The 15415-nt window shown below is 36.7% G+C and overlaps 1 protein-coding gene across 1 annotated transcript in view; it reads right to left on the reverse strand.

The window, feature by feature from the left end:
* Nucleotides 1-15415, reverse strand: part of LOC145978339 (dipeptidase 1-like) — a 201303-nt gene that overhangs the window by 171186 nt on the left and 14702 nt on the right. Inside the window, exon 2 of the mRNA XM_083110924.1 lies at nt 6409-6583. Within this exon, the coding sequence (XP_082967050.1) occupies nt 6409-6575 (167 nt within the window). The 5' untranslated portion in view covers nt 6576-6583. The remainder of the gene's footprint in view (nt 1-6408; nt 6584-15415) is intronic.

Raw genomic sequence — 15415 nt, forward strand, 5'->3', positions numbered from 1 at the left:
AAGCATTACTTATGTACAATTTTTTCTATGTTGCTGATAAAAAATGAATATGAATCGAATATATCTATTTGGTTTGAGATTATATTGAACTGATTCGGTAGTCTATGGAATATTGATCGTTTTATGAGTGAGAGCCTGGGAGTTGTAGTGTGGAAAGTTTCTTTGCTCCGTGTTTTATGTCTAGGCACTCTGAGTGAGAGTTCGTGGAGTGGGATGCTGCATCTTAAGTTTCCATTTATGACCTTATTTAGCAATTGCATATCTGCAATGTATCTACGAGTTTCTGGAGTATTAATATGCAGATTTACAAGCAGATCTCTCTTAGACAGGTGTCTCAGGACAGGCACTCTATATCGAACGATGGAGAGGAAAAAGCTGAGAACATTGTCGATCTTGGAGGTATGAGAATGGACAGCCATATTCCAGATTGGTGAACAATATTCTAGAATGGGGGACACAAATATCTTGAAGTAAATGGAAAGTGCTTTCGGGATATTGATTTCGGTGAATCTGTAAAGTAGGCCTAGCATACTCATTGCCTTTTTTGTGATGTTTGATATGTGATTATCGAAATTTAGTTTTGAATCTATGAGGATACCTAGATCTCGGTGTTGTGTTTCTTTTGCTAGAGGGAGGTCGGAGAGCGTATAATTGCCTTGAAGAATGTTTTGTTTCAATGAGATTGTTATGTATGAGCATTTAGAAGGGTTTGTGGACAGTTTCCATCGCTTACACCATTCAGAGAATCTGTTAATGTCATTTTGGAGAATTTGCATGTCTGATGGCTGTTTTATTTCTCTCATAATCTTGCGATCATCGGCAAACATTAGAATTGTGCTTGAGATGGGGGAATTAAAGAGGTCTGTGAGATCATCCAGATATAATGCAAATAACAGAGGGCCAAGAACGCTTCCTTGCGGCACACCAGATATAACAGGAAGCCAAGTTAGACGTCACATTCAGCAGAGTTTGCCTAAAAGAAATGGACACTTTCAAAATTTTACAGAAAGAAAAGTTTTAATAATAGAACTAAAATACTTACATGGGTTGAAGAGTACGTCCTCAAGTTTGCATTGGCAAGTTACAAGTGTCCTATGTGTGACCCTTTTGTAACACGACAGATATCAATGCGATAGTCCAATTCTCCCAAAACACGACTTTTCCCCTTGCACAGACAACATGTTTCCTTAAATTTCTTGCTCCAATCATAGATGGACTGCCCTGTGAGTGGTTGTTTGCCACACCGTGTGCTAAGACGACGCTGCACGATAGTAACAGAATTTGTTTTTGCAAATTCAATCACGCAGATAGTCTTTTCCACCAGCCATACTGCTCGACTTACGTCAAGGTGGCTTACGTAATGCTGACGTCACGAAGACAAACGAAAAGTGGAGGTCATTATCTTGAAGACTTTCTCTATACAACAGTACTAAATACTTTCTGATGTAACAAACTAATTTCAATTTATAAAGCGTTTAAAATGTCTATTTCTTTTAGGCTAACCCTGTATATTCTAAAACCCCGTATTTACAGCACGAACACATATTTCCTTCATTACTAACCGATGATGTACTAACTTACACAGAAGAGGGAATAAAAAAAAATTGGGTACCTAAGGTATCCTTTGTTTTGGGCCTCCCGACATTATTATGGTTATTATTATTATTACTATTAACAATTTTGTTATCACAATACTTGACTTCCACTAATTGCATGCTCTGTTTTAATAAAGCTTATAAACTTTAAAATACTCAAAAACATCTGTTTCGTGGCGTACCCCGTTTGCTCAGGAAAAAAAACTCTTCAAATTTTTAAAATCTAACTTCCTTTCGCGAATTCCGAATGATGTAACCAATGTCATCGGAAGATAAATTTAACCACAAGAAGGGTTCAGATAGATTTATTTTACTCGTTGGAGGGTCGACATTGTCACATCATTTTTTTCTGAGCTAACCATCGTCTAAACATGTGGTTCTTATTTCGGTATTTTGATCGGAGTTTGTGTTACAGTTGAAGCTCACGGGGCTACTGAACAAGAGAGATTTGCTTTAGACACACATTCCGAACAGAAAAATGAATTTAATTTAGGTATTATTTTTTAGAATTTCTTCTTCAGCTTTTCGTTTCTAAGCGCACTTGCACTATGTATTTCGCCACACGACGCTCTTACCGCACACACACCAAAGCAAAAGAATCCGATACTGTATTACTGTAGCCACACTGGCCGCGAAATGAGAAATGTTGATTTCAATCGTCATATTGTTGACTTTCCATGGGAACACCATTTCCTATGGGAAGTCCCTTCCACATAGGTTCCACAGATCTCCCATGGTGCGTTTCTGGTAGAGCTCGTAAGATTCCTTTATGATTTCATTCGAACCGCCTTTCTAACTGCCATAGTACTAGTCCTACAGAGGTATGAACTGTACTTTCCCACACTTTCGGTGGTGTCTAGCTCCGACACTGAGCATCTCTCGGAAAAGTACATGTAGAAGAGGAACTTTCGTCTGGGTTTGACGCGATGTATCTTTGTTTTCACTTATGACCATCCTTATGATACACCCTGTATATTACAATATATTATAAATGGTAAGGTTAGACATGAATTTTTGCTTTACCATGTGTTGCATTTTCATAGTACTATGTACTAATGCATCAATATTACTCGATAAAACCCATGGTGTAATATTGACGTCAGGTATCATATGAGAGATAAAAGAGTCTTTACATTTGTAATTAAACATTACATTAGATTTGTAATATAGACCTACTAATCAGTAAACTAATTTTGTTTTTCGTTAGGATACCAAAGTTAATATAACTACGTTGTGTGAAAACTAGTGAAGTAACTACAATTTATCAAATTTGCAGAAGAAAGGAAATAATGTATTCTTAGGAATATGTCTGATTCTAAAAAAGTCAGTGAATTGTATATACAGTATGTTACTCCACCTTAATGTTAAGGATTAAATGTGGATTAGAAATTGAGCTCCTCAGAGGAGTTTATTTAAGAAAAACTGAAAACTGCATTTATGGAGTTACGTTCCTGTCGCTTTCGTTTGACGAGTAGTTTCACCGACATGTGACATCCAGAAGAGTTTGTGCTATTAACAGTATATCGTCCTTGCTCGTACTAGCTCCAATATAAATCAATTCGTTCAAGGCACTCTGCTTAAAATGTCATTAAAATAGGTCTTTGTTTTCAAGGCCAGGTGTGGGCTCACTTGTCATCTTCTGGACATTCGTGACTAGCGCAGAAGATGAACAGTTTCATCCCATCATCGGTCATTATCTTCGCGATTAGCCAAAAATGGTAGAAAAGTAATGTAAAATTAAACCAAATCAAATCAATCCAAACAAATTGTACTACATTTTGAAATATTTAATTTTTCATGCTACAAATTAGTTTCAACATAATAAATGGCATTTAAAAATTTAAAGCGTCATTATATAAAATCAATAATTTATAATAAGTAATTAATAAGGTCAAAGGTATTAAAATATGACGAACAAATTAAAGACGGTGTATTGTATTGAGTATGTACATTTACTTTCTAATTTATCGTAATAGAATTACTTGAATGTTATCTCCATATATGAGAGATTAATACATTACCCTTACTCTTTCCTTCTCCAAGAGATTTTAGCCTATTACTTACATTTCAAAATGCAACCTCTCCGTTGAATGTTGAGCATTCGTCGAAACAAATTGTTGATTCTTCTTCTCATACTTCTTCAAATTCCCAGCAACAGTTTGATTATCCATCGTTTCTCTCAATAACTTGCCTAACATCTTCAGGGGTTTCTTCAAAGCTCTTTTCGCCCGACCCTGTGGCCGAGTGGTTAGCACATCGCGCTGCGACGCCAAGGGTCCCGGGTTCGAATCCCGGTCGGGTATGGTTGTTTGTGAATGTCCACTTTCATCCATTTCATCATTTCATCACTCATCCCCATCTTCGCAAATTAGCCAAGAGGCACAAAACGCGAAGTAAAATAAACTAAATCAATCAATCAATCAATCAATCAAAGCTCTTTTCAACCAATTAGTCCTAACACAAATCCATTCAACGATTAGTATTTCGCTGTGCGCCTGCCTTTTTATACGAATAGAACACAGAGTAGCACATCATTTCCTTTACATACAACGCATTCATTTGTACTCCTCGGGTGTTGTGTCTCCATACCCCTAGTCTTAACCACGCTATCTCGTCCCCCATCTTTATGAACGCTGCTGGTGTTCGTTTCAACATTTCTGTTGTTTGGGGATTCTAATGATATCCTGTCTTTCTAAATATTCCAAACGCTGTTTCGCCAATCGAAATATCTTGATCAAACCCCCTTCCCTCCCAGACTAGTCCCAATCCAATCTGAAGAAACTGATTTTGACTTCCCTTTGCCCAAGATCCAATTTCCCCGGCCCGTAATTGTTGAATCAACGTTTCTACTTTGACAGTGTTTCTCGCTGTTGGTAGAAACTTAACCCAACTCTTCTCCATGTGCCCACAACACACACCTAAACCAATATAAGCTCTCCCACTATTTCGAGTCCCTGTTATCTCTGAAGCAAGGTCGCGCAGAGCGGTAGAAAAGGGGGAAAATTGAGTAGGCAGAGCGGCGAATTTACACGCTGCTGTGAAGGCTGGAAACTGCAGTCGCTTTTTCTTCTCCACGCAATCCAATTCCTTCTCACTTGTTCATTGGTGGAGCCGTCTCGCGTAGCTACTTGCGCAGAGACTTGTTTTCGTTCGCCTGCTCGAGAGATAATCGAGACAGGTTATAGGCCACAGCTTGCTGTGCCTGTGCTGACCTGCATGTCCATTGTAAACAGTTTATATTGCAGTCTATTATGTTCCCATATTACTCCAGTATCAACTGACCCACTTAGTAGTGCCATTTTTGGCCAATGGTGACGATAAGAAGGAGTAATGCTCAGATGATATTGATGGCGGAACACGCAAAGAACGCCCATGTCCTCGACAAGACTCGAACTCGAGACCTTTCGGTAGGGAGTTCGGAATTCGATCACTTCGCACGCACATCCTCTCACTGTGAGAACTGGCAACTTTACAATCTTTCCTCGTATACAGGCTGTTTCCGTGACCATGTTACAAAGTTTCAGGGATGATGGAAGGGGACAGAAGCATCAATATGAGATACGAAACCCTGTTCAGAAACGCCTCATTCAGAAGTTACAAGGGTTCCAAAACTATTCTGAGTTAGAAGGTATGCAACCCACAAAATTATAGGGGCATCCCACAAAAGCAAAGAGGATGTGACCTTGAGAAACTAGCAGATGCGTTGTTTGTTTATGGACATAAGAGATAAGGAATCTCAGTCCGAAAATGCCCCAGTCAAGAGTTATAAATCAAAACCGTTCTTGGAAGGTAGAAAGTGGTTCTAGGCAGTCCAATTCTTACCTGTAGATCCAGTCCCGATTAGCCCATCTGAGCATAAAATAGTATCAACAAAACCAAAGTTTAACCAAAATTTGAGACGGTTATGGAAAAGAAAGAAAGATCTTCCTTTGTAGCTTTAATAAATAAATTACTATCTCCTACAATTATTACATCATACGCAACTCGCCAAGATTAATGCATTTATAGCAGTTGTTCAAATTTGCATCCTCCAGTATCGATGCAGGCATTATAGCATCGCTTGAAGTTTTATCGCATACGCTCGAACATCCCTGGAGTCATTCTGGCGATATCACAGGCGGCAAGGATTCTTGCCAAGAGTTCTTCTTCATTATCCACAGGCGTCTCGTACACAACACTTTTTACGTGACCTCACAAAATAAATCAAGTGGGAACAGATCAGGTGAACCTGCTGGCATACCCTTCTCGCCACTATGGTTTTGGCTTGTAACTTCTGAACAAGGCTTTTCCGGGCAGAGGTTGTTTATCTCATATTGATGCTTTTGTCTCCTTCCATCATCCCCGAAAGTTTGTAACATTGTCACGGAAACACCCTGTATATTGCCATTAGGCTTCGACCTTTATAACAGTTATTTCCTATTCCCATAATTAATACTTGCTTAGTACCTATTTACTTCTTCAACAATAGCTTTCCTGGAAATCAACAACTTCAACTACACCTCTGTGCTGAAAAAGAAATATTTTGAAGTTCTCTCATATTTTGTTCAATATATTTTCATTAAGAATTCATAAGCACATACAGTTTCAAAGTAATGCATTTTAATCGTGTTCCAAAGAAGCATTTTTATTACTAAGAAAAGTAATTACAGCAACTGTATCCCTTGCAGGCAGAACGGCTTTGATTTAACAGTATGAAACTTGCGCTTCTGTGAACGGGAATTGCAAGGCAAGGAAAAGGAGACGGGTGGGTTGAAATCCCTAATCTAGACACGAAGGAATCTTAATTGTTTCAGCTGTGATTGAAATGACTTACCCGTCCACGAGAGGAACTTCCCGCAGGATTCTTTTCACCACTTCCAGCCTTGCCTCCAGCGATGGAGACCCCCTCTGCTGGAACTCAATTGAAATTCCAATAACCGAACACATGACTCCGACGAGAACTAGAATTCCAGGAAGAAGGAGCAGCTTATTTAGCTCCATGTCCGGCCCTGGAATGAACAAGAGACATGTCTTAAGGAATTGCTGTAGCGACTTCATTTCAAGATCTAGAAGCAAATCAAGTGTTAACCCTAGCTTACGCCAGGGGGGAGGGGAAGCTGCCAGACCCACAATCTATATTTATTGATTTTTCACCTCTGACAAATTTTATAAAAAAAATAAAAATAAATGGCATTGCTCCCTAGGGTGTTCCCAATAATTTTGTATCACTTTTGTTCATAAAAATACAAATGTAATGTAAATAAGAGTAAATAAGAGGTAAAATGTACTAGGCAGGCGTATCAGGCGCAATCTTAAGATGTGTGTTATTCCAAAAAACTCATGCGACTGACAGTGTAAAATTGTTTGGTAATGCTCGTAATTTTGGTAATTATTATAATTAATGAACAACTATACCTCTATAACCAAAAGAGCATAAATGAAAAATTATAATAGTTTTTGTGAATGGTAAAATTGGTATCGTGACGCTCATGCAAAAATTGGTTATTATTTGTTATTAATGATGATAATTTTTATAAATATTGTAATTAATAAATAACTGCATATTACATAATTAACAAATGAAGCAATTATTCAATAACAAAATGGTCATAAGTGGATTCTAATAGCAAATTTTCAATGTCAGCTTCTATCAGCACGCATAACGCCTTGCAGGGAAGCGAGTTTCTCAGGATCTAGGTTTCCAATTTTTATTGCAAAGTGACAGTACGATGTAGCAACGTTTCAAGGTGTCAAAGGCAGACATATTAAAAATAGCACGCGTTGCTAGTTGAAATATATGCAGGTCGGTGAATACGTGAAACTTGTACGATTAAATACAGGGTTTCCACATGAAACCTCCCTAATTTCGAATTACAATTGTGAGTTAACTATTCGACATAGAGCCTTGCTCAAAAGTATTTTTCTTTAGTTGCTGAGTAAATAGCAACGATGGCGAAAATTCAGAATGTCATTAACTGCATCACCCCTGACACGCTAGTGCACACACGGCACGAGATTGAGTATCTACTGAACATTTTGAAGGTTCCGGATTCAAACCCGGGACCTCTGGAGTCGTAGCGCGCTGTGCTAATCAATCAGCCACGGAGGCCAGCTAAACATCAAGTAAGTAAAATACAATGGACCCCGAGTCGTTTTTATTTTTCCCCCTTTTTAACATTTAAACAGAAGAAATTTGTGAATGGCGATCAGCTCCTCCAATTGGAGCAAAATGTTTACCATATATACAAGAAAAATACCAAAGACAGAAGTATAGATGAATAAAGAATCATCATAGAAAGAGAACCCAAATTTGTATAAAGATCTTGCGTAGGAGGATACTTCTGTCAGTTAAATTTAATCCAAAAGACACGATAGATAGATAAATAATAATAGTTGACAAATAAGAACGTAAAAGCTAGAACCACAAAGCACCAAAAGATGAAGGCAACATTGATATGATCCTCCATATCAAAGATTCGGTCATATTTAATATTATTCTTATTTATTTTGCTTTTCATATTCACTATAAAACGTTATGAAATATAAGATATTTAATAGTTGACCTAATGACATAATTTTGTCATTTGAGAAGTTTCGTGTTTGTTATTTGCAAGCTTCTTGAAAGCAAAATCTTTCATTGTTGGCAATAAGTCAAAAATATGTATTCTCAGTTTTAGAATCAAACTATTATAAAAGCCATAAGAGCTAAATTTCAGTTGGAGTTATTAGTACTATAAGCCTATGGACATTGGAAAGAAGTTTCTTTAAGAATGTGACAACTTTGTAGTAGAGAATATTATAGAAACTTCAAAGATCATAATTGTTGTTTTAGACATAGAAAAATGAACCTTATGGAACATACTGTTTAATCTTTAGAATATTGCCATTATACACAAATTAATTATATATGTCACAGCTGTAGCTATGTTTATCTTTTGTGTCACGGGAGGCGCTCTGCTTGACATGCGGGGGTATAAATATAGCTACGGAACCTAATTCTGGTGCATTTTCATCGCCGACTTCGATGGATTAACCTCTTAACACTAGAACAGCCGGATTTTAGACTAACCTAAAACCGCCAAACTTGACTCTCATAAGAATTTCAAGCCCTATTAAGAGTAAATGATTTTTTTAATGACGAATGATGTTGAAATGACAATATATAAGATTTAACCTGTTTCACAATGTGCTTTCGCATGAGTACAAGTTATAAGAGACCAAAAAAAGTGCGATATGACTCAACACATATTACAAATTAGCACACAACATGTTTCAAAGTGAGGTCACACATGAAAATATACTATGAATGAACGCACAATATGTTCCAAAGTTTGTTAGACATCAGCACAAGTTAGCACACAACATGGTTCAAAGCGAAGCTACACATGAACATAAACTATGAATGAACATACAATATGTTCCAAAGTTCGTTAGACATCAGCACAAGTTGAACAATATAATTTTTTTGTTATAGCTGGGCTTTTATGTTTTTTTCGAGGGCGATTAATGCTCGAAGACGCTGACAACAGAGGGTAGCCTAAAGGTTCGAGAGAGGAACCGCCACGAAGCCTAGTTCAGCATGAGAGCAGCCAAAAGTGTCGCGATGGATGTTTCCGCTCACTTTTCTTTGTCTCCTTCGAAGTTCAGAGCTGGTGATCGAGCGCAGATCTCTTCCAGTTATGCAGCTAAGCTATGATTTTAAAAGGGTGGTATTTGGTTTTATTTTTATGATGAGCGTTTTCCCTCATCATTAACCCTGCAAGTTTTGTTAAGCATCCTTCCTAATTTTGCGTAACGCTATGCGTCGCTCCTCTTAGTTGTTCACCTGTTGACATATGCTGATAGGAATATTAGCAGACCTGAAATGCTTCCCCTGGAATTGGAGGAAATGAAATGAAGGGAGAGAGAAGGAATATTTCAACATTGTCACCATCATAATCTACTAATCCCTCTAAGAGCAACAACTTTTATAATTTATAAGTTAATGTGGATGTTACAATATGTACAGTCACGGACACTTCTGGGTTGTAACGATACCATTAGCTTTCACTGGGATTGTTACAATCCAGCAGTGTCTGTGACCGTACTATTACTGTACTTGTGCATTTGGAAGCTACTTCTTCAACTCAACTACTGTATTTCGAAAGCCCAATTGACTGTCCAAATGTCAGCAACGAGTCGAGAAGAAAAATAATAACAATTTAATATTGGAAATAATAAAAAAAGTAAATAATCTTTGTAAGGTACAGCCATTCAGCAAAGTTATGCTCCTTTCGGGCTTTGCCTCTTTTGCATTTTATTTCCGTTGGAAGGGTTTTTGATTGTCTCTACGGGCAAAAGCTGGATATATAATATATACCTTAATATTTAATGCCTTAATACCAAACAAAAACTTATATTAAAAGTGTATTTATTTATCTATTTTCTTTGCATGCTGTGGCATTAGGGGTAAGTAGTAGTATTTGTGGTATAACTGGCACCACTTACAAGTGTAGGAAAGAAGAGGTTTTTGATTGAACAGCCCGATTTGCTTACACTTGAAACAATGCCAAGAGGGGCCTATACCCCAATTCTTCAGGTGTGATATGCTCTGATTTTTATGAAATTCTGGATTCAAGTGTAGAAAAGATGAAGCCCCTCAGACAGATTTGCTTACACTTAAAATTATGCCAAGTTCCTATATTATCTTATTGTTTATAGTATGTTTTTCTGTCAAAATCCCAGGAATCTTGAATTGATATAAAGCTCATAGCTATTGGGTTCTGAGACCCAGTGAGTGTGGTGCATGGTTTTTATTGTCTTGTAATCAGGAGGTTTTTGGGTTTGAGTCCTCATAAAATGTGAAGCCTCCCCTAATGGCAAAATGTTAATATTGTTGCTTTGTAAACAAAAGGCTCGGGTTTGAGTCCTGATAAAATGTATAAGATTGAAATACATGTGGCAAAATAATATCTCCACACGTGAGATTTTGAGAATAATTATTGCTAGTTGATAGCTCCCAGATCTGAACCCTGGTAAAAAGTGTTGTTCAACAGCATAAAAAGCAAAATTATTTTATATTGGGAACCACCCGAGCCTAGTTATTGCTGTTGTTTGGGTATAAAAGCACCAGCTCAGCTATTAACTGCTGTTATAATTGTTTTGGCATATTGTCCATAGTTCTGTTTTTTTTTTGGACCAAGAAATTTTATATAAATAAACAACAAAAATGCCAAAACAAAAATATTGCAATCAGTGTAATAAAAATATATCTAGTTCTAATTGGGCTAGGCATTGCCGTATTTGTGACCGTAAGAAATGCAGAAAAGCTACTAAATTGTGTCCAAGATGCCATAAAATATTAAGCAAGGCATATTACAAATGGCACAAGTGTAATTCTTATGTACAGTCATCAACATTGCCCCCACAACCATCTACATCTGGTCTGAAAAGAAAGCATGAAGCACCTGTTAATGCTGAACCGGCAAAACAGCCACGCTGTGAACCACCTATCCATAGCAGTTTTAATGGCCAATTAAGGGATTACCGGTTTGTATCAGAGCAAAAATGTGGTATTAAGAATTTTTTGAACAGTATAAATTCTGATGTGCAGGCAATTCTTAATGCACAAAATGGCTCTTATAAGCTGTCCCTCAAATTGTTTACACAATATAAGAAGCCAAATGGCACAAAATTTACACAGCCCCACATAACAGAAACTGTACCGGTATATTCAAATGCAAATTCAGACACAATAATAAGCAGGTTGATAGATCAATTGAATATTAAACACTCTGAATTTGCTGGAAAAGAGTCTGGATGGAGCCTATGCGGTTCTCCACACAAATTATATGTTAATATTTCTGAATTCAGCCCATTACAAGGATCTACATATTTGCCATTACCTGCCAATATTAAAAACAAAAAAGCCGTGGTTAATATAGAAAATACCGACCAGAAATGCTTTTTGTGGTGTATATTAGCTGCTTTGTTTCCAGTTTCAAGAAATCCTCAGAGAATAAATTATTACAAACAACATGAGCACGATTTTGATGAGGCAATGGAGGGTTTAGAATATCCAATGTCTGTTCAGAATATTGATAAATTTGAAAAAAAGGCCAGGAATATCAATAATAAACAATTATCTAGTAATGTATTTATTTGTTCCACTGGCCGTGGCAATTGCTTGATAGAACCTCTCAGAATCAGTACATTTGATGATGATTCTGCTGTTCCGATTGATCTGCTCTGAATTGAAGGGGATGGCACATATCATTACACTCTGATACATAATCTTGAAGCTTTAGTGAGAACACAATTAGACAAATCCAATACAATATTCAAGTTGTGCAGAAGATGTTTAAGTGTATTTGATGGTAGAAAAATGGTGAATGGTGTTTGTGAAGAGAATGCAGAAATTGCAAAAAATAAGTTAATTGAGCATCTGAAATACTGTGGCAACTATAAACCTGTTCATATGGTGATGCCAATGCCAAGTGAAAATGCAAAATTCAAAAAGTTTGAAGCCTTGTTGGAACACCCAGCATATATTGTCTGTGATTTTGAATCAAATCTCAAACCCCTTGCATTCTGCAATCCAGATCCTGAAGAATCTTCAATTACACCATACCAGCTACATGAACCTTCCAGCTTTTGTTATGTGATGGTACAGGATGGTGTTGTTAGTAAAGAATATTCATACTTGGGGCCAGATGCCATCAAAATATTTGCACATAGAATAGAAAATGAGTGCCGTGACATAGCATCTAATATCTTATTAAAATCAAAACCCATGTTGCCTTTAACAGAGAAACAGATTGAAGATTTCAACAATGCAGAAAAATGCCCGGTATGTGATTCTGAATTTTCAGATACAAATATCAAGGTGAAACACCATTCTCATACAGATGGTAAATTCAAAATGGCCCTGTGTAATAGCTGTAATATTAAGATCCAGAGACCAAAATTTGTCCCCATATTTTGCCATCGAGCATCCAATTATGATTTCCATCATTTGATCAGATATGAGGGGTTTGACAAGCAGAATTTAAATATTTTAGCTGAAAATGATGAGAAATATATTGCTATTAGCAAAATAATTAAAGTTAATGGTGTTCCTATTCACATAAGATTTCTTGATTCTTACAGAATTTTATCTGCTAGCCTGGCTACACTGGCCACTCAATTATCTGATGATCAATTCAAAATCACATATGCCTTGTTTCCAAATCAGGACCTGAAATTAATTAGGCGGAAGGGTGTATATCCATATGATTATGTTACAGATTTTTCTAAATTTGATGAGTGTGCTCTGCCACCACAAGAAGAGTTTTACAGCAAAATCAGAGGATCTGGAATCAGTGATGATGATTATCACCATGCCCAATTGATGTGGAACAATTTAAAATGCCAGACATTTGGTGATTATCACATGGCATATTTAAAACTTGATGTGACCCTCTTAGCTGATATATTGCAGGCATTCAGAAAATCTTCCATGAAAAATTATAGACTGGATCCAATATATTTTTACAGTGCCCCGGGCCTAGCATGGGCTGCAATGTTTTTAAACACTAAAATGCAATTGGATCTGATCCAAGATCAAGATATGTATCTGTTTATGGAGCAATGTATAAGAGGAGGGATGGTGCAATGCTCTCAGAGATATGCCAGAGCAAATAACAAATATATGCCTGATTATAATCCAGCACTGCCATCAAAATATATACTGTATGTAGATGCCAACAGCCTCTATGGTTACGCTATGATGCAAAAACTGCCACATGCAGGGCTTGAATGGGTTGAAGATTTTAATATTAAGGATCTTCAGGACTTTGATGACAGTAATTATGGCCTATTCTTAGAGGTTGATCTGACAATTCCTGATGATTTACACAACAAATTTTCTGATCTGCCCCCAATTCCTGAGGTTAAGTGCTCACCTGGCTCTAAACAGAAGAAATTGATGATGACACTGGAGCCAAAACAGGGTTATGTCATATATTACAAAAACCTCCAGTTCCTGATGCATCATGGTGTTCAAGTGACCAAACTTGGCAAAGTTTTGAGGTTCAGGCACTCAAAATGGTTGAAACCATACATTAATACAAATACAGAGCTTCGAACATCTGCAAAAAGCCAATTTGATAAATCTTTGTTTAAATTGATGGTCAATTCTGTATATGGCAAAACAATTGAAAATGTCAGAAAACATACCGATGTTAAAATAATTACTGACCCCAGCCTGAGCAAAAAATTGGTTGCAAAGCCTAATTTCAATTATAGAAGAATTTATGATGAAAACATGGCACTTTTCAACATGAAAAAAAACAAAGATTAAGTTTGATAAACCTATTTATGTAGGGGCTGTGATATTGGAATTGGCCAAATCACATATGTTAACATTGTATTATGATGTGTTGAAACCTTTTTATGGTGATTGTGTAAAATTGATGTACATGGACACGGATAGTTTTGTTCTTGATATTAAAACAGAAGATGTTTATAAAGATATGTCCCAGCCTGAATTGCTTGAATATTTTGATACCAGTGAACATACAAGAATTCAACCCCACAACAAAAAGGTGCCTGGCAAGTTAAAAGATGAGACACTTGGTGATGTTATTGTGGCATTTGCTGGGTTAAGGGCCAAAATGTACAGTTTTGAGACATGTAGTGGTGCTGTTGCCAAAAAGGCCAAGGGCATTGGCAGAGTGACTGTTGACAAAGAGCTTGAATTTGAGGATTACAAAAATTGCCTCAAATTATGTAGCACAATCAGAACATCAGAATCCAGAATTCAGAGTGTGGATCACTTATTGACTAGCAATATTGTAAGAAAAGTGGCTCTGGACCCACATGATGATAAGAGATTTATTTTATCATGTGGCATACATACTTTACCATGGGGTCATTGTGATTTGAAAAATGGCAAACAATGCACAAGCACAGAGCATGATTTGAAATAAATAAACATGCCTATGAACTTATTTGGGTTCAAAAAACAAGCTATCATGGATCTGCCAGCACCACAATACTCTTCTGATATAATATCTAAACTAAGTGGCTTGTTAATTTTTCATCTGAACAGCATACTTACAGATATTGATGATGAAACAGGCAAAATATTGTACATATTTAACAATAATTTAAATCATTACCAATTACCTGTAGGTGGGCAATTGCAATTTATTACAACCCCTGAGGGTGATGTTAAAATTTCAATAGGGAGAAATATTTATAGAATTAAGCACTCAAACATGATTTCTGGCACTGTTTATACTGTTTCTGCTGGTGACTGCTTATATATTGAGGTCCCTGGATCTTATGACAAACTTATACCCTTTTTTATAGAATTAAGAATCAGATATTCAATAATAAATAACCGCTAAAACAAAAATGCCTAATGATATTTTTGGCCATACAAGACATGAAGATCACAGTGATGAGATTCTTATGCTTGATGTCAGAGTCAAGAAATTAAGAAGTGATTTACAAGCTTTACAAACTACACTCAATGCCAGTCTTCAATTAGAAATTACAAATTTACAATCACAATGCATGGACCCTCTTCTTAAAATTGATTCTGAACTCAAATTGCTGCTTCAGAAATATACTGATTTGGCCACATTGGATAATTTTCAAAGTTTAGAAGAGGCTGTAGCAGCTCTTCAAGCCAAATTTAAGACCCAGGCTAACAACTCTGAGCAATTGAAACAGCAATTGGAAGAGCAGATAAATAATGTCCAGGCACAGCTCCAAACAATTGTCAAAAGCATAAAATCACAAGAAGATTTTGATCTAGTGATTTCCACTCTAAAGGAACAGATTCAGTCACTCCAAATACCTAATCTGGACCCTCT

The sequence above is a fragment of the Lepisma saccharinum genome, chromosome 24 (genome assembly GCF_977018435.1).
Source record: "Lepisma saccharinum chromosome 24, izLepSacc3.1, whole genome shotgun sequence".
Taxonomy (NCBI): Eukaryota; Metazoa; Arthropoda; class Insecta; order Zygentoma; family Lepismatidae; genus Lepisma; species Lepisma saccharinum.